General features: G+C 44.1%; 1 protein-coding gene across 9 annotated transcripts in view; it reads right to left on the reverse strand.

Annotated features, from left to right (window-relative positions):
* The window catches only part of MED18 (mediator complex subunit 18), a 186,153-nt gene that overhangs the window by 76,403 nt on the left and 83,711 nt on the right, over positions 1 to 26,039 (reverse strand). For all 9 annotated transcript variants that reach the window (XM_051858073.2, XM_051858074.2, XM_051858075.2 and 6 more), the window contains one exon: positions 16,327 to 16,380. In XM_051858073.2, the coding sequence (XP_051714033.1) occupies positions 16,327 to 16,380 (54 nt within the window). The remainder of the gene's footprint in view (positions 1 to 16,326; positions 16,381 to 26,039) is intronic.

Here is a 26,039-nt window from a genome sequence, read left to right on the forward strand (position 1 = left end):
ATCAAAGGTGGAGGATTAACCTAGTGTGCCACGGTGCTGGCCCCTATCATTCCCTTTTTAACAACCTTGTTTTTACAACTACCGGAAATGTGCCATCCAGGGGAAAAATATTTGTATATCATTTCCAAAGCCAAAGAAAAATTATGTTTTACATTATACATACCTTTCTTCTAAATCTCATTAAAAGGTAATAGAATGTTAATTAACACCTTGAGAAAAAAACATAATGAGGTCAGAGAAAAATATGGAAAACTTGAGCCTTTGTTCCATCTGCTGGTTCACTCTCCAAATGGCCTATCCCAAATTTCCCTTTCTGAAAAACTTTATTAGTGCTGCTGGCCTGTACAAATGTAGTCACTACACAAAACCTCCCAAGACACAAATTTTTAAAAATATTTATTTATTTTATTTGGAAGGCAGAGAGAACAGAGAGGAAGACAGACAGAAGAAGAGATCTCCTGGGGCCAGCACTGTGGCGCAGCGGGTAAAGCCTCCGCCTGCAATGCCAGCATCCCATAAGAGCACCAGTTCAAGTCCTGGCTGTATTTATGCTGGAATATATGCCAAGCCTGTAGAAAATGTACATATAAATAAATCACTGATGAGTTTTGTGACAAAAAGCAAAAATAAAGACAGCTCAGACTGAGATTACATTGCTAGCTATGGGCTACCTACTAGCATAAACTCACATCAATAGACAGCAATAGATTCTTTTAATTAGATAGCTTTTAGATTATTAAAAACCGGTTTTAAAAATTCTTTTCTAATTCCTAAAACAAACACAAGGACTACCAGTTTATAATCACTAAAAGCTGATTTCTGGTCTGATTCTGGTTTCCTGCTTGCTTGCTTATTTATGTAATTATTTACTTGAAGGTGGGGAGAAGGAGAGGAGAGGGAGAGGGAGAGGGAGAGAGAGAGGAGGGGAGGGGAAGAGGGAGAAAATGATTGAATGTGAAATATGAGTGAGAATCTTCCATCCACTGGTTTATTCCTCAAATATCTGCAACTGCCTAGCCTGGGCGAGGCTGAAGCCAGCAGCTTGGAATTTAATCTGGGTCTCCCATATAGGTGATAGGGACCCAAGTACTTGAACCATCACCTGCTGCCTCCCAGGGTGCACATTAGCAGAAAAACTGAAACCAAGGGAGTGAGGACTTCCATATAGCATGTAGGTGTCCCAAGGGGTATCTTAACCACTGCACCAAATACCTGCTTCATTTTACCTATTTACCTAATTCTTACAACAAACCTTTGAGAAAGATACCACTTTTTAAAAAACATATATTTATTTGAAAGAGCTACAGAGAAGAGGGAGAGAAACGAGAAAGAGAGAAAGAGAGAGAGAAAGAGAGAAAGAGAGAGAGAGAGAGAGAGAGGAGAGAGAGGGAGAGAGAGGGAGGGAGGGAGGGAGAGAGGGAGGGAGGGAGGGAGAGAAAGACCAATCTTCTATCCTGGTTAACTCTCAAATGCTCACAAGGGCTAGGACTGGGCCAGGTAGAAGCCAGGAGCTTCTTCTGGGTCTCCCACATGGGCAACAGGGGCCCAAGTACTTGGGACATTTTCTGCTACTTTCCCCATTAGCAGGAAGCTAGATAGGAAGTGGAGAAGCTGGGAATCGAACCAGTGCCCATATAAGATGCTAACATAATAGGCAGCAGCTTTGCCCGCTATACTACAACGGCAGCCCCAAAGATAACACTGCAATCTCCATTTCATAGAGGAGAAAACTGAGTCACATGGAGTACACTTTTCCAAGTTACTAAGTGACAAAGCAAGGATTCCTATCTAAGTAATTTAGGTCTGAGTCTCCACTCTGCAGTAAGATAAATCAAGACATGCAATAAAAATTTTAGCTGCAGGGTTTCAAGACAAACCCAGATCACTGTCAGACCGTTTTACACAACATAAACCTCCAGGAGGCATGGCATTATTACCAGCAGTGTGCAAGTGTGCCTCAGGATCATGTGTGATCTTTGTTTTTTTTTTTTGTTTTGTTTTAGAGATTTATTTATTTATTTAGAGAGGCAAAGTTACAGACAGAGTGAGGAAAAGACAGAAAGTCTTCCAACCACTGGTTCACTCCCCAAATGGCACAATGGCCAGAACTGGGCAGATCCGAAGCCAGGAGTCAGGAGCTTCTTCTGGGTCTGCCACACGGATACAGGAGCCCAAGCACTTGGATTCTCTCCCACTGCTTTCCCAGACCATAGCAGAGAGCTGGATTGGAAGCAGAGAGGCTGGGACTTGAACCAGTGCTCATATGGGATGCTGGCATTGCAGGTGGGGACTTAATCCACTGCGTCACAATATCGGCCCCCAATAACATAACTTTTAAAAATCTATATAAAAATATTTTGTTCTGCCTCTCATTAACAGTTCTCAATTTCCTCTCTGAGCCAGAACTATATCTTGGTGTTTTTTCCTTCATGGTGAGACACAGAGGTGAGCCAACAAACATTTATTGAATGATTTAATAAAATTACTGTTTGGGGGCCAGAGTTGTGACAGTGATTTAACCACCATATGTGATGCTGGTATCTCATTTTGGAGTGCTGTTTTGAATCCCAGGTGCTCTATTTTAGATGCACCTCCTTGCTAATGCGCCTGGGAAAGCAGCTGAAGATGGCCCAAGTATTTGGGCTCCTGAGACCAATGTGCGAGACCTGGATGGAGTTCTGAACTCCTAGCTTTGACCCAGACCAGTCCCAGCTGCTATGGTCTTTTGAGAAGTGAACCAGCAGATAGAAGATCTCTCTGTTTCTCACCATTTTTGTCAGTCTTTCAAATAATTAAATAGATCTTTTAAAAAATTACTGTTTGGATAGGATCAGGATACTAACTGACTTTAATTATAACTAACAGTAAGCCATCTACTATGAATGTAGTTATGAAATTATGACTAGAACTAAACATGAACACATTTAGTTGTTTTTTTTTTTTTTTTTTTTTTGAAAGACAGTTACATAGAAAGGTAGGGATACAAAGAGAGAGCAGTCTGGCTGGCGCCGTGGCTCACAAGGCTAATCCTCTGCCTGCAGCGCCAGCACCCTGGGGTTCTAGTCCCAGTTGGGGCGCCAGATTCTGTCCCGGTTGCTCCTCTTCCAGGCCAGCTCTCTGCTGTGGCCCAGGAAGGCAGTGGAGGATGGCCCAAGTGCTTGGGCCCTGCACCTGCATGGGAGACCAGGAAGAAGCACCTGGCTCCTGGCTTTGGACTGGCAAAGCGCACCGGCCATAGCGGCCATTTGGGAAGTGAACCAATGGAAGGAAGACCTTTCTCTTTGTCTCTCTCTCCCACTAACTCGGCCTGTCAAAAAAAAAAAAAAAAAAAAAAAAAAGAGAGAGAGAGAGAGAGAGAGAGAGTGAGAGAGAGAGAGAGAGAGAGAGAGAGTCTTCCATCTGCTGGCTCACTCCCCAACTGGCTGCAACAGGCTGGAGCTGAGCTGATCCAAAGCCAGGAGCCAGAAGCTTCTTCCAGATCTCCCGTGTGGGTGCAGGGTCCCAAGGACTTGGGCTGTCTTCTGCTTTCCCAGGCCAGAGCAGAGAGCTGTATCAGAAGTATAGTAGCCAGGACTAAAACTGGAGCCCATACGGCATGCCGGTACTGCAGGCGGTGGCTTTAACCTGCTGCCACAGCGCCAGCCCTGAACACGTTTAGTATTAAGCCAAACTCCTCATCCTAGCAAGAGTGAACCTCCTTAGGTACCATCTTTTTCTTTTATTATTTAAGACTTTGAAGGCTTTTTGCTATTCACGCCCTTTGGTTACTGAGCTTAAACTGAAGGGGAAAGTGACTGGTGTTGTGGCGTAGCAAAAAAGTTACCGCCTATAGCGTCGGCATCCAACACATGGGTGCCAGACTGAATCCCAACTGCTCTACTTCCAAGCCAGACCACTGCTAATGCACCTGGGAAAGCAGCAGAGGATGGCCCAAGTGGTTGAGCCCCTGCACCCATGTGGGAGACCTGGAAGAAGCTCCTGGCTTGGGCCTGGCCCAGCTCTAGCTGTTGTGACCGTTTAGGGAATAAACCAGCAGATGGAAGATCTCTCTCTCTCTCTCATCTATCCCTCTCTCTTTGTAACTGTGCCTTTCAAATAAATAAAATGAATCTTTAAAAATAAATAAATGAATAAATAAATAAACTTTAGACTGACCCCTGGGATAAAGACAAAGTTGCCAAATTCACTTGTTTTACAGCATCTAAACTGTTGTGGGGGACAGGCATTTGGCGTAGCAGTGAAGGCGTTGCTTGAGATGCCTGTATCCCATATCTGACTGCCTAGTTTGACTCTCAGCTATGCTTCCAAATCCAGCTTCCTGCTAATGCATACCCTGGGAAGCGGCAGTAATGGCTTAACCAACTGAGTCCCTGCTGCCTCCATGAGAGGCCTGGATTGAGTTCTGGGTCCTTGCTTTGGCCTGGCCCTGCTCTGGCTCTAGTGAGCATTTGGAAAATGAAATGATGGATGGAAGATTTCTTTGTGACTGCTTCCCTCTCTTTCAAATAAATAAATAAAAATTTAAGTTCACTTGGGAGGTCAATCAACAAAATCAAAGATGTAGGTTCATAGGAACCTAAATATCAAATTCAAAAAGGCTTAGACAAATCAAAGGTAACAGTAATCCTTCTAAGCAATAAAAAAAAGGAATACTGTATTTAGATTGCAATTTGATGTGATATCACTCAGGCTACCAAACACTGGGTTGATGAAGGAAAACCCCCAACAGATCTTCAGTGTGTAATTAAAGGCCCTCAGCACCATTCCATAGGATAACCTTTTATATTATCACCTTCCTTTAATGGAAGCCTCAATTATGGCATGTGTGTGTGTGTGTGTATGCACCCATGCGCCTCTATGTTTTAAACTTCATTGATGTTTCAAATTGTAATCTTGTAAAAATTATCCTGCCTTTGAATCAAGTCAAAGCTCTAATCATGAAAAGTCATTTTCAACATGACAGAATATGGAACAGATACAATCAGAAGTTGTTTTGACTGTAGTGATACACATATTTTGTGAAAAAATTGACAGCTCAATGGAAGAGAACATATGATCTAAAAATACAACTGAGACCTTATACAACTTAGTATGAAAAAAATAAAAATGAAATAAAAATAAAAAATACTGAATAAAAGGGGGAGTTTATTAACTTTAATTTTACCTATACTTTATAATCACTTAGTCAAATACCAAAAGGAAGTGTAAGTTCACTACAATTACTAAAATTGTATTAAATCTATGTAATAAATGTTATTGGTAATTTTTCCTATTACATGACATAATACATCTATTACTTAGTAACAGCAAATTTCTACTTTTTTTTTTTTACAGGCAGAGTGGACAGTGAGAGAGAGAGAGACAGAGAGAAAGGTCTTCCTTTGCTGTTGGTTCACCCTCCAATGGCCGCCGCGGCTGGTGCGCTGCGGCTGGCGCACCGCACTGATCCAATGGCAGGAGCCAGGTGCTTCTCCTGGTCTCCCATGGGGTGCAGGGCCCAAGGACTTGGGCCATCCTCCACTGCACTCCCTGGCCACAGCAGAGAGCTGGCCTGGAAGAGGGGCAACCGGGACAGAATCCAGCGCCCCAACCGGGACTAGAACCCAGTGTGCCGGCGCCGCAAGGCGGAGGATTAGCCTAGTGAGCCTCGGCGCCGGCAGCAAATTTCTACTTTTATCATATAGGCTACATACTTCTTGTTAAGATCACTCTAGTTATTTTATAATTTTGGTTTTTACTGTAAATTACTTTTACACCTTTATTTTTTATATATAACTTATTATACTTACATATATTATATATATTTTTTAAAGATTTATTTATTTATTTGAAAGTCAGAACTACACACAGAGAGAGGAGAGGCAGAGAGAGAGGTCTTCCATCTGCTGGTTCACTCCCCAATTGGCCGCAATGGCTGGAGCTGCGCCAATCCGAAGCCAGGAGCCAGGAACTTCCTCTGGGTCTCCCATGTGGGTGCAGGGGCCCAAGGACTTGGGCCATCTTCTACTGCTATCCCAGGCCATAGCAGAGAGCTGGATCGGAAGAGGAGTAGCCTGGATTCGAACTGGCGCCCATATGGGACGCCGGCACTTCAGGCCAGGGCGTTAACCCGCTGCACCACAGCACCAGATCCTATTATATACATTTTAATTATTCATCTTTAACATTTCTTTTGCCATTTTATTAGACTTTTCTTTCACTGATTGTTTCGAATTTTTGCCAACAAATATAAAATTATTTTGTTCATTACTGAAAACATACCTCTAATTTGTTTGCCTTACTGCGTTGTCTAGTACTCCCAAAAATAATGTGGAATAAGTGTAATATTGGACATTACCTCTGTATTTTGCTGATAAATATGCTGGTGTCTGTTGGTATTACAGAACTACACTTGATCACATTAAGTATGCAAGCAATGTTCAAAAAGAAAAAAAAATGAAAGAATATACACATTTTTCATGCTAGCGTTATCAATAGACAATGGGAGGTCAAAGAAGGGTTTATTAGCCGGCGCCGCGGCTCACTAGGCTAATCCTCCGCCTAGCGGCGCCGGCACACCGGGTTCTAGTCCCGGTCGGGGCGCCGGATTCTGTCCCGGTTGCCCCTCTTCCAGGCCAGCCCTCTGCTGTGGCCAGGGAGTGCAGTGGAGGATGGCCCAGGTGCTTGGGCCCTGCACCCCATGGGAGACCAGGAAAAGCACCTGGCTCCTGGCTCCTGCCATCGGATCAGCGCGGTGCGCCGGCCGCAGCGCGCCGGCCGCGGCGGCCAATGGAGGGTGAACCAACGGCAAAAGGAAGACCTTTCTCTCTGTCTCTCTCTCTCACTGTCCACTCTGCCTGTCAAAAAAATAAAAAAATAAAAAAAAAAGAAGGGTTTATTTAACATTATTTTACAAAGCATGTCTTAATGTTACCAATTTTTAAATCAATTTGGTAGAAATGTAGGTATTATTATCAATCATTTAAGTAAATTATCCTACTCCTACAGTAATTAAAGTTTTTAAGTTGAATTTTGTCAAAATTTTTTGCCAACAAAGATGAGCATGTCATTTTTGTCCTAGTTTTTGATCTATCAACATAATAATGAATTATTATTTATACATTTCTTAATAACCTAGATATTGAAGGAAATTCTGGTCTTATTCTTCTAATATATTTCTTTTCTTTCTTTCTTTCTTTCTTTCTTTCTTTCTTTTTTTTTTTTTTTTACAGGCAGAGTGGACAGTGAGAAAGGTCTTCCTTTTTGCTGTTGGTTCACCCTCCAATGGCCGTGCGGCCGGCGAGCTGCAGTCGGCATACCGCGCTGATCTGAAGCCAGGAGCCAGGTGCTTCTCCCGGTCTCCCATGGGGTGCAGGGCCCAAGCACTTGGGCCATCCTCCACTGTACTCCCTGGCCACAGCAGAGAGCTGGCCTGGAAGAGGGGCAACCGGGACAGAATCCGGTGCCCCGACCGGGACCAGAACCCAGTGTGCCGGTGCCACAAGGCGGAGGATTAGCCTAGTGAGCTGCAGCGCCGGCCATATATTTCTTCTAATATATTTCACACACAAAATTGGGGGAAAAAAGCAGTTATAAATCCATATGTTGAGGCCGGCGCTGCGGCTCAATAGGCTAATCTTCCGCGTGTGCCGTGCGCCGGCCGCAGTGCACCAGCCGCGGCGGCCATTGGAGGGTGAACCAACGGCAAAGGAAGACCTTTCTCTCTCTCTCTCTCACTGTCCACTCTGCCTGTAAAAAGAAAGAAAAGAAATATATTAGAGGAATAAGACTGTCCACTCTGCCTTTCAAAAAAAAAAAAAAAAGAAGAAGAAGAAGAAGAAGAAGAAGAAGAAGAAGAAGAAGAAGAGCACAGGTGATGGCTCAAGTACTTGGGTCCTGTCACCCACATAGGTGACCTGGATGGAATTCTAGGCTCCTGGCTTCAGTCTGGCCCAGCCTGGACTGCTGTGGGAATTTGAGGAGTAACCAATAGATGGAAGATCTCTGTCACTCAAACAGAATGAAAAATAAGTAAATTTAAAAAATAATTGATAAACTTTTTAAAAAATGGTATCAGTAGTTAGCACTTGTGGGGAAAGATCAAGTGTGATTTAACAATTTTTTAAACTTAATTTTTTAAACTTATAATGCATTTTCTAATTTTTCTGTAAGAAATCTGTATTGTTTTTGAAATCAGAAAAAAGTAATAATGGTTTGTTGGATTTAATCTGTATTTAAAAATGTGATCAGCAGAGAGACAGAAACAGACACCCAATTACCTGAGACATTACCTGCTGCCTCTCAGCTTCCGCACTGTTAGGAAGCTAGAATCAGAAGCCAGATCCAGGCCTCAAACTGAGGCAATCTGAAAGGGTTGCAAGCAGCCCAACCAGTGACTTAATGGCTAAGCTAAATGCTTGCCTCTGCAAGTATTTTATATAGTATTTCTTTAACTGTATTCATTAAGTGGGATAAGACAAATGTATTTTATACTATCTTTGTCAGCTTTTTTAGTTACTAGGATTTTGCTACCTTTAAAAAATGAATAAATATACTTTCTTTTTCTCTGCTCTACTGTGGTTGATAAAACATTACAATTATCTGTTCCTTCAAGATGAATTAAATTGCCCATAAAACTGACTGGGCCTAGATACGTTTTAACATCAGTCTAGATAGGATTTCTATTTTTTGAGTCATTCTGGCCAACTACATTTTCCTAGAAAATTACAGAATTCATCAGGAATTCAACAAGGGTGCCAAGATAATTCATCAGACAACAGAGTATTTTCAAATATGTATCACATCCAAATATTAACTCAGAAAGAACTAGTGACTTAAATGTAAAACTGAAAATAACAAACTTCTTAAAAAGATAAAAACAGATGAAAATCTACGTGTGGCTGGCATTGTGGCACAGCAGGTTAAGCCAATGTCTGCAATGCCAGCATCCTATATGAGCACCAGGTTAGAGTCCTGCCTGCTCCACTTCCAATCCAGCTCCCTCTAATGTGCCTGGGAAAGCAGCAGAAGATGCCCAACTATTTGGGCCCCTGCATCCGTGTGGGAGACCAGATGGAGTTCCAGGCTCCTAGCTTAGGCCTGGCCCAGCCCTGGCTATTGCAGCCATTTTTGGGAAGTGAACCAGCTGACAGAAGATCTCATCTCATCTCCTTTCCTCTCCTCTTCTCTCTCAAATAAATTAATCTTTAAAAAAAAAAAATCTGTGATCTGGGATTAAACAAAAATTTCTTAGAACAAAAAAGGCATGAATCATAAGAGAAAAAAGTTATTAAATTGGAACTCAGCAAGTTAAAAATTTCTACTAGAAAGAAAAAGACAAACTACAAGCTGGAGAAAACATTTGCATAATATTTATTATTGCCTTTATAGGGTGCATGACACATTGATAAGGGCTCAGTGTGCAGAAATGAACCAAAACCAGTCTATATATTTAGCCAATCCCTCATATTTGCTCTGACTTTCCAAGAATAAATGGCAGTCAGAAGTGGTGGCAAATGGTGGCAGGACACTAGAGATGGCCACACTGTCAGCAGTACTACTTAGTACCTGTCCAAGCCTGCACTGCCACTACCAGGGCTATTCTCTACTGTGAGAAGAAATAATCACATGACATCTGCTATTTAAGCTCACAAAAATTGATGTCTGTTCACTTTATTTTCCTTGAGATTGATAATTTTATCTTCAGCAGACAAAACCAGTTAAAAAAAAAAAAACATATTTGTATTGTGTCCTTCCTGTTGGGCAATAGGATGTAACAGTGAAAAAGACCTTACTTTCAGTGTATATTATTATCAGGAACAAAGATGACAGAGAATATTTAATATATAATATAATATAATATAATAATGTTACATTAAATTTCTCATCAGATTAAACCACTGCTTGCAACACCAGCATTCCATATCCCATACAGTGCCTGTTCCAGTGCTAGCCATCTACTTCTATCCATCTTCCTGCTAATGTGCCTTGGAAAGCAGTAGATGATGGCCCAACTGCTTGGGCCCTTGCCACCCATGTGAGAGACCCAGATGGAGTTTCTGGCTCCTCGGTTCAGCTTGGCCCAGCTTGGATGCTGCAGCCTTTTGGGGAGTGAACCAGCAGATGCAAGATCTCTCTCTGTCTCTGTCCCTCCCTTTCTCTCTGACACTCTTTCAAATAAATAAATAAACAAATCTTAAAAACAAAGCTTCTAACCAACACCACGGAGGAAACTATGGAACTAATATTTCAGGCATCACTTAATTCCAGAGGAATTTATCTCCTACACTCTAAGGATCTCAAAACTAATTAAGTTCATATTTTACCCTTCATTCTTAAAGAGGAAGGAGGGAAGGACCACGTTATTGGAATATATTGAACTTCAAGAAGTAACAACATAGGATTACAAATTTTTTTCCTCTAAACTTTGAAGTAAATTCATTAATCTTAATCATGTCTCCTTAAGAAATGTTGTTAACAGCTAGAAAAACATACCCTTTACAACATAACTATTTACAGATTAGGACATAGAATAAGAAAATTCTGTTTAGGGGCCGGTGCTGTGGCGTAGCAGGTAAAGCCGCCACCTGCAGTACCAGCATCCCATATGGGCACCAGTTCAAGTTCTGCCTGCTCCACTTCTGACCCAGCTCTCTGCTACGGCCTGGGAAAACAGAAGATGGCCCAAAGCCTTGGGCCGCTGCACCCGTGTGGGAGACCTAGAAGAAGCTCCTGGCTCCTGGCTTTGGATTGGCACAGCTCCGGCCATTGTGACCAATTGGAGAGTGAACCAGCAGAAAGACTCAGGAGCCTGGAACTCAATCCAGGTGTCCCATATAGGAAAGACCTCTCTCTCTGCCTCTCCTCTCTGTGTAACTCTGACTTTCAAATAAGTAAATAAATCTAAAAAAATAAAAAGAAGAAGAAAGAAAATTTTGTTTAGAAAGTAATGTCCTGGCCTTCTGGCATGTGTTCCATCCTGTATTTGCAGGCAGTTGGTCACCCACCTCTGCGGATTTATTTTCTCTCAATAAACTCGGTCTGAATGTAAATTCGTAAAAAGAAAAAAGTAATGTTCTATGTACTACCTGAGCAAATGGTTTCTCATATATCCTATATAATACAAATTTTAATCAAAAGGAGACTGGGGACTGGTATCATGGTGCAGCAGGTTAAGTCACTGCTTGGGTTGCCTGCATCCCATATTGGAGTGCTGGTTTGAGTCCCAGCTTCTCCACTATGGCTCAAATAACTGGGTCGCTGCCACATATGTGAGAGACTCAGACTAAGTTCTGGGCTCCTGGCTTCAACACTTGTGGGCACTGGGGAGTCAAAAGCAGGTAAGAGAATTCTCTCTCACTCGGCCTTTGAAATAAATAAATAAATCTTGGGGCGGGGAGTGGGTTGGTGTTGTGGCACAGCACATTAAGTTGGGGCTTGCAACATCAGCATTTCATATCAGAATGCTGGTTTGAGTCCAGGCTGCTCTGCTTCCAGTCCAACTCCCTGCTAATGTGCCTGGGGAAAGCAGCAGAGGATAGCCCAAGTACTTGGCTCCTGCCACCCAAATGGAAGACTCTGGATGACAGTCCCAGGCTCCTGGCCCAGCTCCAGCTGTAGTGGATGGAAGATCTCTTTCTCTCTGCCTTTCAAATAAGTAAATCTTAAAAATAAACAAACAAAAAACGTTCACTGGTATTGGTTAAAAAGACACTAAGTATATGTAAACTAGCTTTTTTCCCCCTCTCCTTAAAGATTTGTATATTTGAAAGGCAGAGTTGCAGAGAGAGGGCGAGATCTTCCATCAGCTGGTTCACTCCCCAAATGGCCACAATCCCTGGGGCTAGACCAGAGTAAAGCCAGGAGTCTGGAACTCCATCCAGGTGTCCCATATAGGAAGCAGGGGTCCAAGTTCTTGGGGCAGCTTCCACTGCTTTCCCAGGCACACTAGCAGTGAGCTGGATCAAAAGTGGAGCAGCTGGCCGACGCCACGGCTCACTAGGCTAATCCTCCGCCTGCGGCGCCAGCACACCGGGTTCTAGTGCCGGTTGGGGCGCCGGATTCTGTCCTGGTTGCCCCCCTTCCAGGCCAGCTCTCTGCTGTGGCTAGGGAGTGCAGTGGAGGATGGCCCAAGTGCTTGGGCCCTGCACCCCAAGGGAGACCAGGAGAAGCAACTGGCTCCTGCCTTCGGATCAGCGTGGTGCGCCAGCTGCAGCGCGCCAGCCGTGGCGGCCACTGGAGGGTGAACCAATGGCAAAAGGAAGACCTTTCTCTCTGTCTCTCTCTCTCACTGTCCACTCTGCCTGTCAAAAAAAAAAAAAAAAAAAAAAAAAAAGTGGAGCAGCTGAGACTCAAAACTGGTACTCATATGGAATGCCTGTGTCACAAGTGGCAGCTTAACCCACTGCCCCATAATGCCAGCTCCACAACTAGCTTTAAATTCAGAAGTCATGCTAATAATTTATATTGCTTTTTTTAAAAGATTTATTTGTTTATTTGAAAGTCAGAGTTACACAGAGAGAGAAGGAGAGGCAGAGAGAGAGAGAGAGAGGTCTTCCATCCACTTACTCCCCAGATGGCTGCAAAGCCGGAGCTGTGCCAATTGAAGCCAGGATCCAGGAGCTTCTTCCAGGTCTCCCACCTGGTGCAGGGGCCCAAGTGTTGGGCCGTCTTCTACTGCTTTCCCAGGCCATAGAAGAGAGCTAGATTGGAAGTGGAACAGCTGGGACTCGAACCAGCGCCCATATGGGATGCAGGCACTGCAGACGGATTTACCTACTACGCCACAGCGCCAGCCCCTAATAATTTATATGTCAATAAATACTTACCACATCAAAGACAAACTCCCTCAAAATATTTTTAAGCAAACCGTGTTCATGTCTATAGAAAGGAAGATACATAGGAACTTAATGAAGAAGCCAGGTAATTTCAAGTATTTTGGGAGGGCAATTAGTATACAGAGCCTCTCCTACTCCCAAATCTTTAGAAGTAAATCATAATTCTGTATTTTAACACAAATGATATGTAGGGGCTGGCATTGCAGAGTAGTGGGTTAAGCTGCTGCCTGCAATGCTGGTGTCCCATACAGGCACAAGTTCTAGTCCCAGCTGCTCTACTCCAATCCAGCTCCCTGCTAATGTGCTTGGGAAAGCAGTGGAGGATGGCCCAAGTACTTGAGCCCATGCAACCACGAGGGAGACCTGGACGAAGCTCCTGGTTCCAGGCTGTGTCCTGGCCTAGCCCTGGTCATCGCAGCCATTTGGGGAGTGAACCAGCGGATAGAAGGTTTCTCTGTCTCCTCCTCTCTCTTTGTAACTCTGCCTTCAAATAAATAAATAAATCTAAAAAGAATGATATGTCATTATTTCGGTCCCTTTTTCTGTGGCATGCTGTGGGGACATTGGCTGTTAACACACAGTTGAGAAGAGAGGAAGAAAGAAGCAGTGGCGTGTGAACCACCAGAGTAGCATAAATTTAAAGTACATCCTCTCTGGACTCCATCTTTACCCAGCATGTAAGTATTGTGCTGCCATTATAATTTTTCTTTTAACTGGTAGTGTATAAGAACACAGACTAACAAGTTCTACTTTCATTGTATTTTACCTAGGTCCCTTTAAAATAAGATGCAATGGAGAGGATCTAAAACAAAGAGGGCATGGTGTTATGGTACAGCAGATTAAGTCATATTGGATGGAGTTCCACAGGTGGCGGCTTTCCCTGCTAAGCCACAGCACCGGCCCCTCCAAGTAATTTTTGGGCCATCATCTGCTCTCTCCCAGGATGCACATTAGCAGGAAGAAAGATCAGAAATGAAGAAGCCAGCACTCAAACGATACACTCCAATATGGGATGATGGCATCCCTGCCCCACTGAAGGTTATTTCACACAGTATTTCTAGTGCACTTAGGTTTTATTTTTTTATTTTAATTTTTTGGCAGGCAGAGTTAGACAGTGAGAGAGAAAGAGACAGAGAGAAAGGTCTTCCTTCCATTGGTTCACCTCCCAAATGGCCGCTACAGCCGGCGTGCTGCGCTGATCTGAAGCTAGGAGCCAGGTGCTTCCTCCTGGTCTCCCATGTGGGTGCAGGGCCCAATCACCTGGGCCATCCTCCACTTCCCTCCAGGGCCACAGAAGAGAGCTGGATTGGAAGAGGAGCAACTGGGACAAAATCCGGCACCCCAACCGGGAGTAGAAACCGGGGTGCTGGCGCCACAGGCAGAGGATTAGCCAAGTGAGCCGTGGCGCCAGCCATGCACTTAGGTTTTGACTAGAACTCGTCATGAGATCAGTCAGGAGTCAAATTCCCGCTTATGGCATTATGTTGACACTCAAAAATTTCAGATTTGGCAGTATTTCAGATTAGGGATGCTTACCCTATACTTAAATTTGGTGAGGTAAAGATGTCAGTCAAAAAGAAAACAAGTTTCTAGCAAAAAAAAAAAAAAAAAAAAAACACACAAACTTTTGAGGTCATGCATCATTCTAGTTTATCATATGGACATGTACTTTAGAATTTGTCACCAAGCACCAAAAATTAACTCAGGTTGCCAAATAATTCATAACTTATCACCTCTGGAATTAACCTGGTAATGACAACTACAGATTAAGAGCAATTTACTGCCCTCTAGTGTTCAACTGAAGATCCGGTCAATGAACTAAATATAATCCTTTTTTTTTTAAATAAAACATTTATTTATTTGAAAGGCAGAGTTACAGAGAGGCAGAGGCAGAGGCAGAGAGAGAGAGATCAAGACAGATATCTTACATCTGCTGGTTCACTCCCCAAATAGCTGCAATGGCCAGAGCTACACTGATCCGAAGCCAGGAGCCAGGAGTCCCCTTCTGGGTCTCCCACACGGATGCAGGGGCCCAAGGACTTAGGCCATCCTCCTCTGCTTTCCCAGGCCACAGCAGAGGGTTGGATCGGAAGTGGAGCATCTGGGACTTGAACCAGTGTCCATATGGGATGCCGGCATTGCAGGCAGCAGCTTTACCCGCCACGCCACAGTACCAGCCCCAATATAATTTTTTAACCTATCCTTCAGAGAAAGAAAAGTCAAGTCCTAAAGATTAGTCACCTAGATTCAGAAGTAATTCTGATCTTGCAAGGTTGTCAGTAGCAGTCTTCTCAAAGCAAGACAGAAACTACAAATTTGAACTGATTACTAGTACCAAGAGCTCAGAGCTTCACCTCAGTCATCAACAGCAACTGGGCAAGAGCAGAAGAGAATTTTGGTAACATCTTTAGTATAACTCCTCAAATTCCACTGGTTTAAAAAGGAATTGAATCAAATGCTTCTTCAAGTAAAACTGTCTTTGATTACTTTTTCTTGGGGTGTGTGTGTGTGTGTGTGTGTGTGCTGATATATATTAATGGAAAGTATTTCCTAATCTATGCTATGGTTTTGAAACATTTGATATCCTAGAATGTATCTTTCACTTTGAAATAAGTCAATAGGAAAATAGGGTCAGTAAATAGCAACTAACTTTTTAGTCAAAAAGGCAATTATTAAATCTTCATCTACGCCGGCACACCAGGTTCTAGTCCCGGTCGGGGCGCCGGATTCTGTCCCAGATGCCCCTCTTCCAGGCCAGCTCTCTGCTGTGGCCAGGGAGTGCAGTGGAGGATGGCCCAAGTGCTTGGGCCCTGCACCCCATGGGAGACCAGGATAAGTACCTGGCTCCTGCCTTCGGACAGGCGCGGTGTGCCGGCTGCAGCGCGCCTGCTGCGGCGGCCATTGGAGGGTGAACCAACGGCAAAGGAAGACCTTTCTCTCTGTCTCTCTCTCTCACTGTCCACTCTGCCTGTCAAAAAACAAAACAAAACAAAAATCTTCATCTAGATTTAGATTCCCTTACTCATGTTGCTTTCTCTCTCTGTGTGTGTGTGTGTGTCTGTGTGTGTGTGTTGCTAGAAATATATATAGGCAAAATTTAACTAGAAATATTATACATCCCTACTAGTAAGGTAACTTTCAAGTTACCATTCTTTGATCAAGTACTAATGAAACACTACAAAGCACATGTTTCTGAAATAGCAGCAGAACCAAATTTCCAAACAGAAGTTTATATAAATTACTATGTGATCAAGATAGAGAACTTTATGGAAGACCTCTCTCTCTCACTGCCTCTGCCTCTCTGTAACTCTGTCTTTCAAATAAATAAATCTTTAAAGAATACATAATTTTAAACTGGGTATAAATGGGCCCTGTGAACAAAACATTTGAAAAACCACTATTCCAGAGAGTAGCATGCCAAACATGAAAAAAAATTTACTTTCAAAGTTTTAATGGCAATAAGGATAAAACAGAAATATCATTAACTAAGGAAAATGAAGGTGATACTCACCAAATGGGTCTTCCATGTCACTATTAATCAGTTTAGGGAAATGGGGTATAATTTCTGAAAAGAGAAAAAAGCAAATGATATACTTAAAGTGTAAAATCCATCTATATCTACATATAAATAAGTCCAATCAATAACAGTGATTACAGTTTAAAACTGGAACATCATGGAAATGTACAATTTACTAATTGGGAACACTGCCAACTGGGAGTTATTTTAACAGGATTGATATACACACATACAATACTGAAAACACAACATTTACAGCCACTTATTTTAAAAACGCATCATTTTCAGTTTTCTCAAGGCCCCTTTTCTATTCCTTAAATGTGGTAGAATGTAAGGAAAAAGGCAAGTTTTTAATGTAAAACAAACTAACATAAAGACCTGAGAAAAGACATGAGGGGTGTGAATGAGGGAGGAAAGTGGTTTTACCTAGGAAAAGTGGAAGTTATTGTAGATGCAGGAGAACAGTTCAGGAAGCTATAAGGTTAGAAAACTCAAGAATGAAAATAAAAGTTTTACAATAATTTTAAATTAATCTTTAGAATTTATTTGAAAGGCAGAAAGACAGAAATCTTCCATCCACAGCTCCACTTCCCAAATGCCTGCAACAGTCAGAGCCGGGCCAGGCTGAAGCCAGGACTGAGAATCCAACCTGAATTTCCACACGGTCAGCAGGGACCCAAGTACTTGAGCCATCACCTGCTGCCTCCGTGGTGTGCATTAGCGGAAAGCTGGGGGTGGAAGCAGAGGAGCTGAAACTCAAATTAGGCGCCTGAATGTGGAATGCAGACATCCCAAGCAGCCCGACACCCAAAAAATGTTTTGAAAGAAATTTAACTAAAGGTAGATATTCAACCTTCACCTCCAATCAAGACAATGATCAAATGTGTCCAATTCAGCTTCCTACTTGTCTTGTGGTTTTTTGATAATAAGGCATTCCCTAAAAAAGTCTAAACACTAACTCCAATTCATAGCCTGCTTTGCAGAAAACATAAATTACTGACAGTTGTTGAAAGGAAGGCTATGAGAAAATTGAGAGTAAGCTGGAGTTTGAGTTGAACCAGTAGTAGACTAGACAGAATGACGACGCCATCACTGGGGCATGTCTAACACTGACAATTCTTGGCACAAGGTGCTGATCTAATTTTTAAACTTTAACAGTGGCAAACAGTGTTTGTCTATTTGTGGAAGGAATGTACTAGTTGATTAAATATATCAGGCACTTACTTGAAGAGGATAAGGCACAAACTGAAACTACAACGACAACAGACTCAAAAAAAGATAGCAAAAACATGAATGTGATTAACAGTCAATTGAAAGCCAAATGTGAAAGCCACGGGATCTCCCGGGTAATTTGTAATTAAGCCCTTTACTCTTGAAGCAAGCATGCTAAAATGGATGCATGACATCCAGTCAGAAAACCCTTCAAATTTTGTCCCTTGGAAAGGGTGGGAGAATGCCAAAAGGAATGTGCTGATGATGGGGCACTGGCATCATTAAGAAGTTTAATGGTTGTTTTCAGGGGCTGGCACTGTGATGTAGTAGGCTAAGCCTCTGCCTGCGGCACCAGCATCCCATACGGGGCCGGTTCATGTCCCGGCTACTCCTCTTGCAATCCAGCTCTCTGTTTATGGCTAGGAAAGCACTGGAAGATGGCCCAAGTGCTTGGGTCACTGCACCCATGCGGGAGACCCAGAATTTCCTGGCTTTGGATTGGCTCAGTTCCAGCTGTTGCAGCCATCTGGGGAGTGAACTAGCAGAAGGAAGACCTTTCTCTGTCTCTCCCTCTCTCTGTAACTCTACCTCTCAAATAAATAAAATCTTTGTTTTTTTAAATTAAAATTTATTTGATTTATTTGAAAGAGTTACAGAATAGGTAGAGACAGAGAGAGGTCTTCCATTAGCTAGTTCACTCCCCAAATGGCTCTCCCACATGGATGCAGAGGCCCAAAGACTTGGGCCATCCTCTGTTGCTTTCCCAGGCCCATCAGAGGGAGCTGGATTGGAAGAGGAGCAGCTGGGACTTGAACCAGCATCTAAATGGGATGCTGGTTGTGCTCACTTTGGCAGCACATATACATATGGGATGCTGGTGCTGCAGGTCGGGGCTTTAACCCACTGCACCACAGCACTGGCCCCTCAAATAAATAAAATCTTAAAAAAAAAAAAAAAAAAAAAAAGTTGTTCTCCATAAAATTGCTCACTGATAAGCAATGGCCATGACAGGACCCTCCAAAGGAGACCAGGTTACCATAATAACTATTAGAAGTCGGGGGGAGGGGGGTGCTGTATCCCATATGGGCACATGTTCGAGACCCAGCTGCTCCACTGCCAACCCCACTCCCTGCTAATGAGCCTGGGAAAGCAGCGGAGGATGGCCCAAGTGTTTGGGTCGCTGCACTCACAAGGGAGACCCGCAAAAACTCCTGGCTTCAGATCAGCCCAGCTCTGGCTACTGCAGCCATTTGGGGAGTGAACCAGCGGATGGAAGCTCTCTCCCTCTCCCTGTAACCTCTGCCTTCCAAATAAATAAATAAATCTTTTTTTAAAAAAAGTTACTTTGATATAAAAATTTTAAAAAACAGTCAGGTTTGCACAATTACCATAATGACCAGCAAGGTTAGAGTGGCAAAGAGACATGACTTACAGATTTATGGAGTCAGGTAATAGGACATGACACTAGAGGCGAAACAGATGAGGAGCCAATAAGAAGACTATTTTATTTGATGAAGGATGGAAGATTGAGATGCAGAGGGCAATAACCCCAACAAAAAACTCTGGATCCCAGGGCAGTCACTGGGCATAGTGATCAAGCCACGAGCTGGGATGCCTGCATCCTATACCTGAGGGCCTGGTTGAAGTTCTTAGCTTCTTGCTAAGGCATACCTTGGGAGGCAGCATACTTAGGTGCCTGCTACCCATGATAGATAAGAATTGAGTTCCCAGCCCTGGGCTTCAGCCTGACACAGCACAGCTATTGCAGGCATTTGAGGAGTGAACCAGTAGATGAGAGCTCTGTCTGTACAATTTAAAAATAAATTCAAGGGCTGAAGCTGTGGTACAGTGGGTTAATCCTCCGCCTGTGGCGCTGGCATCCCATATGGGCGCCGGTTCTAGTCCCGGCTGCTCCTCTTCAGATCCAGCTCTCTGCTGTGGCCTGGGAAGGCAGTGGAAGATGGTCCAAGTCCTTGGGTCCCTGCACCCGCTTGGGAGACCAGGAGGAAGCATCTGGCTCCTGGCTTTGGATCAGCACAGCTCTGGCCGTTGCGGTCATTTGGGGAGTAAACCAGCGGATGGAAGACCTTCTCTCTGTCTCTCCCTCTCACTGTAACTCTACATCTCCATCTCAAATAAATAAATTAAATAAATAAATTCAGGATCCCATGCCCAGTTTCAAAACTTAGGCTACATTCAGACTGAACTTGTCAACCAAAGGAGGGCCAGGGCCCAGAAGAAAGGAACTTGCAACACCAAATTACAATAATTCCCAGAGAAATTTGTAGCTCTGAGAGATCTATATGATATAGATTCCATGGACATCGGTGATCCCTGTAATCTGGAGTACTCTCCAGTTGCCCTAGTCTTGAAATTCTTAGAATTTTATCTAAAATTCTGTAAGTGAAGTATGATGGGAAAATGGAGCATGTGCCGAGGGCTTGAAGCCTCAGGTCACACACGGTCCAACTCCCACCATCTTCTCAGGAAGAGCTCTTGGTGCCCCATTCCATGCTCTCTGGTCCTAAACCCTCTTTGCCTGGGCTGGCAGCACCCCAGTGCTTTTGTGGGCAACACCAGAGACCTCTTGCCTAGTCTCAATCCATCTATACTGGCACACAAATTATAAAGTTGCTGTACAGCTGTTCATTTAGGTAACTATGAACTGGGGGGATAAAAGAACATTTTAATGTTTTGAAGATAGGTTGGCATTGATACCTGGAGTCTGGAAGTGAGGAGTAAATGGAATCCTAGTTAAGAAGAGCTCAGAGTGGGTCTCCAAAGGCTTCCTGGTGGTCCCTGAATGTATAATTGAGATAGACAATTTTGGAAATTTGAGCAACCCCCATTCTGGTCTTGACTGTGAGGTAAGAGTTAACACACTGGGGAAGGCCAAGTAGAAGGAAACCTCTAAGACTGCCCCACTCAACCCACCAAGATAATAAATACGAAACAGAACAATACTGTATCTCTGGGGTAGAGGCAGTATAACGGCAGAAATCAGTGCTATACTCTTAGAGTTGCACAATTCACTTTTTAGTTTAGTCCCTGTGGAAACCAAACAAATCCCAAGCAAAAAGCAGATTACTGCAAATTCAATTTAATAGTAGCTGCAACTGCAGCTGCCATTCCAGATGTGGTATCTTTGCTATATAACAGATCAACACAGCCCTAAGTGCATGGTAGTCAGCCAAGGATTTGAGAAATAAACTCTAAATAAATAAATTATACATTCCCATCAGGAAACATGATCAGAAACAATTTACATTCACATAAAATGGATTACAGCATACATTTACAGGACTATGTCATTCTGTCATCCTCTGGCATAATATAGTCCTAAGAGATATGGATCATGTAGATTTCCTGCAGAATATCACACTATACTGATAATATGCTAACTGGGCCAGATGAGCAACAGGTGGAGAGCACACTGAAAGCCTTGATAAGACACATGTTCTCCATAGGGTGAGAGATAAATGCTACAAAATTCAAATCTCATGACATCAGTAACATTTTTATAGGCCCAGCAATAAGGGGCATGAAATAAAGGCCTCTAGGTTAATCGTTGCATTTTTGCAAGTCCCATCAAGAAGAGGGAAGCACAACGTGTAAGAAACACAGCTCTGACCTTTATAGTGGGTGACACCAAAAACAGACCGTTTATAAAGTAGGACAGACCAGGAAAGGACTTTGCAGATTTAGGTGGTGAAGCAAAAAACCAAGCAGACCAACGGTACAAGGAGTACTAGGGCAAGCCCCAGTGGGAGAACCAGTACAGATGCCTGTGGTTCTACAACAAGTCCATGCCATTAGAAGTGGAAAAGGGTGAGCCTTTTGCAAAGCAGCTTCTCATATGGGGCTGCTGATGTAGCACAAGTTAAGCTGCTGCTTTGGACACCCACAGTTCCATACCAGAGAGCTGGTTTAAGTCCCAGCACCTCTGCTTCCACTCCAACATTCCTGCTAATGCACCTGGGAGGCAGCAGATAATGGTTCAGGTACTTGGGTCCCTGCCATCCACACGGGAGATCTGGATGGAGTGCCTGGCTCCTGGCTTCAGGCTGGCCCAGACCAGCTGTTGTGGCCATTTGCAGAGTGAACCAGTCAGTGGAAGATAGTGCTCGCTCTCTCTCACTCTCTTTCTCCCTCTTTTTCGCCTATCACTGTTATTCAAATAAGTAAATCTTAAAATAAAAACCTTCTGGCATACTACCAGGCCCTAGCAAAAACAGCACTTCATCAAGTGATCATTTATTCACAACTACTCAGCATGACCTGGGTTCTCTAAGACATACACGTCAGAAGGATGGATGGACCCAGCAATACTCCATCATAAGATAAAAGAGATATACCTAGGTTCAAGCACAAGGGGGACTAGAAGGCACAATCATGAGTTGACAGCTCAAACTCTCAAATCATCCTCCACTGTTGCACCGGTGCCCTTCCCTTGGCATATATGTAGTGGTTACTATAGTGGTTGCACTACAGCCTCACTCAGAGGGTAACAGTAAAAGGCAGTGAAGGAAAACCCTCCTAATGCACAGAGCTTTAGGCAGCACACTTGACTGCCTAGTTTGTGTGGACAGTGAGGTGATTGAGATTAGAACATAAGCAGACTCCTAAGCAAATGTCCTAACATGCTGATCAGGGTCATGAAAACAGTAAGACTAGAAATTAGGACAGGAAAGTCTTAGGTGAGAGGCATGTAGAAGGACACAGAAGTAGACTCAAACTGTGAAGACGTCTGTATTACGTGTTAATGTACATCAGAGAATATCTATGAAAGAGGCCCCAAGCAGCAAGTAGACAAAATGATTCAACAAGTTTACGCCAGCCATTACTTGTCACAGCCTCCCCAGACACTGTACACAAGCCCAACAGCATGAACTGCCACTTACCAGGGATGCTCTAGGTACTGATGCTGTAAGCGTAATGTAAGCGTAATGTAAGCGTAACATCCTCCTTTCCCTTTTCACATTCTAATGAACGAAAACTAACTGCTGATCTTGTGACTAATCAAAATGTTTGTTCAACAGATAAATAATGCTTCTTAGAAACTCCAGTCACTGGAGCCAGCATTGTGGTGCAGCAGGTTAAGCCAGTGTTTGAGATGCCAGCATTCCATACTGGAACAGCAGCTCAAGTTCCAGCTATTCAATCCACTTCCCATCCAGCTCCCTGCAACTGCACCTGGGACAGCAATAGATGATGGCTTGAGTGCCTGAGCCCTTGTCACCCATCAGGGAGACAAGGATGGAGTTCCAGGCTTCTGGCTTCAGTCTGGTCTAGCCCTGGCTGTTGCAGCCTTTTGGGGAGTAAATCAATGGATAAAAGATTTCATTCTCTCTCTCTCTCTCTCTCTCTCTCTCTCTATTGCTCTGCCTTTCAAATAAATCTTAAAAAAAAAAAAAAACCAAAATGAAAAAAAAAAAAAAAAAGGCAACTCCAGGCATTGACTACAAGACAGAGTTAGAGGCCGGCGCCGTGGCTCAGTAGGCTAATCCTCCGCCTTGCAGCGCCAGCACACCGGGTTCTAGCCCTGGTTGGGGCACGGATTCTGTCCCGGTTGCCCCTCTTCCAGGCCAGCTCTCTGCTGTGGCCAGGGAGTGCAGTGGAGGATAGCCCAAGTGCTTGGGCCCTGCACCCCATGGGAGACCAGGATAAGTACCTGGCTCCTGCCATTGGATCAGCGCGGTGCACCGGCCACAGCGCGCCGGCCGTGGCGGCCATTGGAGGGTGAACCAACGGCAAAAAGGAAGACCTTTCTCTCTGTCTCTCTCTCTCACTGTCCACTCTGCCTGTCCAAAAAAAAAAAAAAAAGACAGAGTTAGAATCATAGACCTCAGGTAAGCAAGAAATTTACAACCAGGTTTTGGTGTGGTTTGTTTTTTTTTTTTTTTTAAGATTTTGTTTTATTTATTTGAAAGAGTTACAGAGAGAAAGGGAGACACAGATCTTTCATCAGCTGGTTAACTCTCCAAACAGAGCCATGGCCAGGGCTCCACTATAGCAGGCCAAAACCAGGAGCCTGGAACTCCACCCTGGTCTCCTACATGGATATCAGGGGCCTCAACTACTTAGGCCATCAGCCTTTCCCCATGCATTAGCAGGGAGCTGGATCACAGCAGTGCAGTCAGAACTCAACTTGGCACTCTGATACAAGATGCCAGTGTTCCCAGCGCCTGACACACTGTGTCACAATGCCAACCCCACCAAACCTAGTTTTAATTGACACCACAGCTTGGTCAAAAATTTCTAGCCACCAGCTCCACATCAAAGGAAGCTCCACCTAACTGGTGTCAAGCTGATTACTGGAGCTGACCATGAGAACCTGCATGACAATCAACCACCTGAACCATTATCTTCCCTAAGCTCCCCCAACTCCCCTTCCTCTTTTTAAAAGGTCCTCCTGCTAACTTGAAAATTAGGAAAAGCACTTTTGAAACTGAAGATGTCTGCTTTTTCCCCAATGCCAGACCTGATTCTTGGCTTTGGATTGGGCTCAGCTCCGGCTATCGTGGTCATTTGGGCAGTGAACCAGCAGATGGAAGACCTCTCGCTGTGTCTCTACCTCTCTGATTCTGTCTTTCAAATAAAGTTAGACAGTGAGAGAGAGACAGAGAGAAAGGTCTTCCTTCCGTTGGTTCACCCACCAAATGGCTGCCAAGGCCAGCATGCTGTGCCGATCCCAAGACAGGAGCCAGGTGCTTCCTCCTGGTCTCCCATGGGGTGCAGGGCCCAAGCACTTGGGCCATCCTCCACTGCACTCCCGGGCCACAGCAGAGAGCTGGACTGGAAGAGGAGCAACCGGGACAGAATCTGGCGCCCCAACCGGGACTAGAACCCGGGGTGCCGGCGCTGCAGGTGGAGGATTAGCCTAGTGAGCCATGGCGCCAGCCATAAAATAAATCTTAAAAAAAAAAAAAAAAAAAAAAAAAAAGGCCGGCGCCGCGGCTCACTAGGCTAATCCTCCGCCTAGCGGCGCCGGCACACCGGGTTCTAGTCCCGGTTGGGGCGCCGGATTCTGTCCCGGTTGCCCCTCTTCCAGGCCAGCTCTCTGCTGTGGCCAGGGAGTGCAGAGGAGGATGGCCCAAGTGCTTGGGCCCTGCACCCCATGGGAGACCAGGATAAGTACCTGGCTCCTGCCTTCGGACAGGCGCGGTGTGCCGGCTGCAGCGCGCCTGCTGCGGCGGCCACTGGAGGGTGAACCAACGGCAAAGGAAGACCTTTCTCTCTGTCTCTCTCGCTCACTGTCCACTCTGCCTGTCCAAAAAAAAAAAAAAAAAAAAAGAAAGAAAAAGAAACAGATTCTAAGTGGGAAGTCAAATTAATGAAGTGTCAATCCTGCAAGAGCAAGTATAAAAAGAATTAGAAAATAAGGGGTTAATATGGGCTGAAATGACTTAAAAGCCAAAACACAGGGTGTTCATTTGTGTAAAGTTCCATTTGACCTCTCATGCTATAGATCTGAGGTCAGCACTTTGTTCCATACATGGTAGCACTGAATAGATGTCTCATAAATAATTGAAATAGCAATAATAATGAAGAATTTAAACACGTAAAAGTGGCTAATACAAATTTAAAAAAGGGGCAGGCACTGCGGTACAGTGGGCTAAAAGCTGCTGCTTCCGACACCCACTTCCTGTGACAGAATGCCGAGACGGCTGGTTCTGCTCCCGCTTCCCGGTACTGTGCCCGAGAAGAAGCAGATGATGACCCAAGTACTTGGGTTCTTGCCACCCATGTGAGAAACCCAGATGGATTTCTGGACTCCTGGCTTTGGCCTGGCTGTTGCAGCATTTGGGGAGTGAACCACTGGATGGAAGATCTCTGTCAGTCTTTCAAATAAATAAATCTTTTTAAAAAATAAACAATAATCTGACATTGTAAAGGCAGAATAAATAGTGCTTCAGCTGTTAGTCACAGTCTCATTATTCTCAACAGATATCAGGGGATGATCCTAAATTAGCTAATGGAAACTTTCAATGAACACAATGCCTCTGTTCTTAAGAGAATCACATACAGAAAGGTGTCTTGCTGGAAGAATCCCATGAAATTAATCTCTGCAGAAAAGAAGTCTGGGGCCGGTGCTGCGGCTCACTTGGTTAATCCTTCACCTGTGGCGCCGGCATCCCATATGGGCTCCAGGTTCTAGTCCTGGTTGCTCCTCTTCCAGTCCAGCTCTCTGCTGTGGCCCAGGAAGGCAGAGGAGAAAGGCCCAAGTGCTTGGGCCCTGCACCTGCATGGGAGACCAGGAGGAAGCACCTGGCGCCTGGCTTCATAGCTCTGGCTGTAGCGGCCATTTAGGGGGTGAACCAATGGAAGGAAGACCTTTCTCTGTCTCTCTCTCACTGTCTAACTCTGTCAAATTAAAAAAAAAAAAAAAGAAGAAGAAACTTATTTTGTGCCTCCGCCCAGCTGTAGAATCACTCATACACAGATGATGCCCAAACCTGACACATATGCTGAGTCCAGATCTTTCTCAGAAGCTC

This window comes from Oryctolagus cuniculus, chromosome 7, assembly GCF_964237555.1.
Source record: "Oryctolagus cuniculus chromosome 7, mOryCun1.1, whole genome shotgun sequence".
NCBI lineage: Eukaryota > Metazoa > Chordata > Mammalia > Lagomorpha > Leporidae > Oryctolagus > Oryctolagus cuniculus.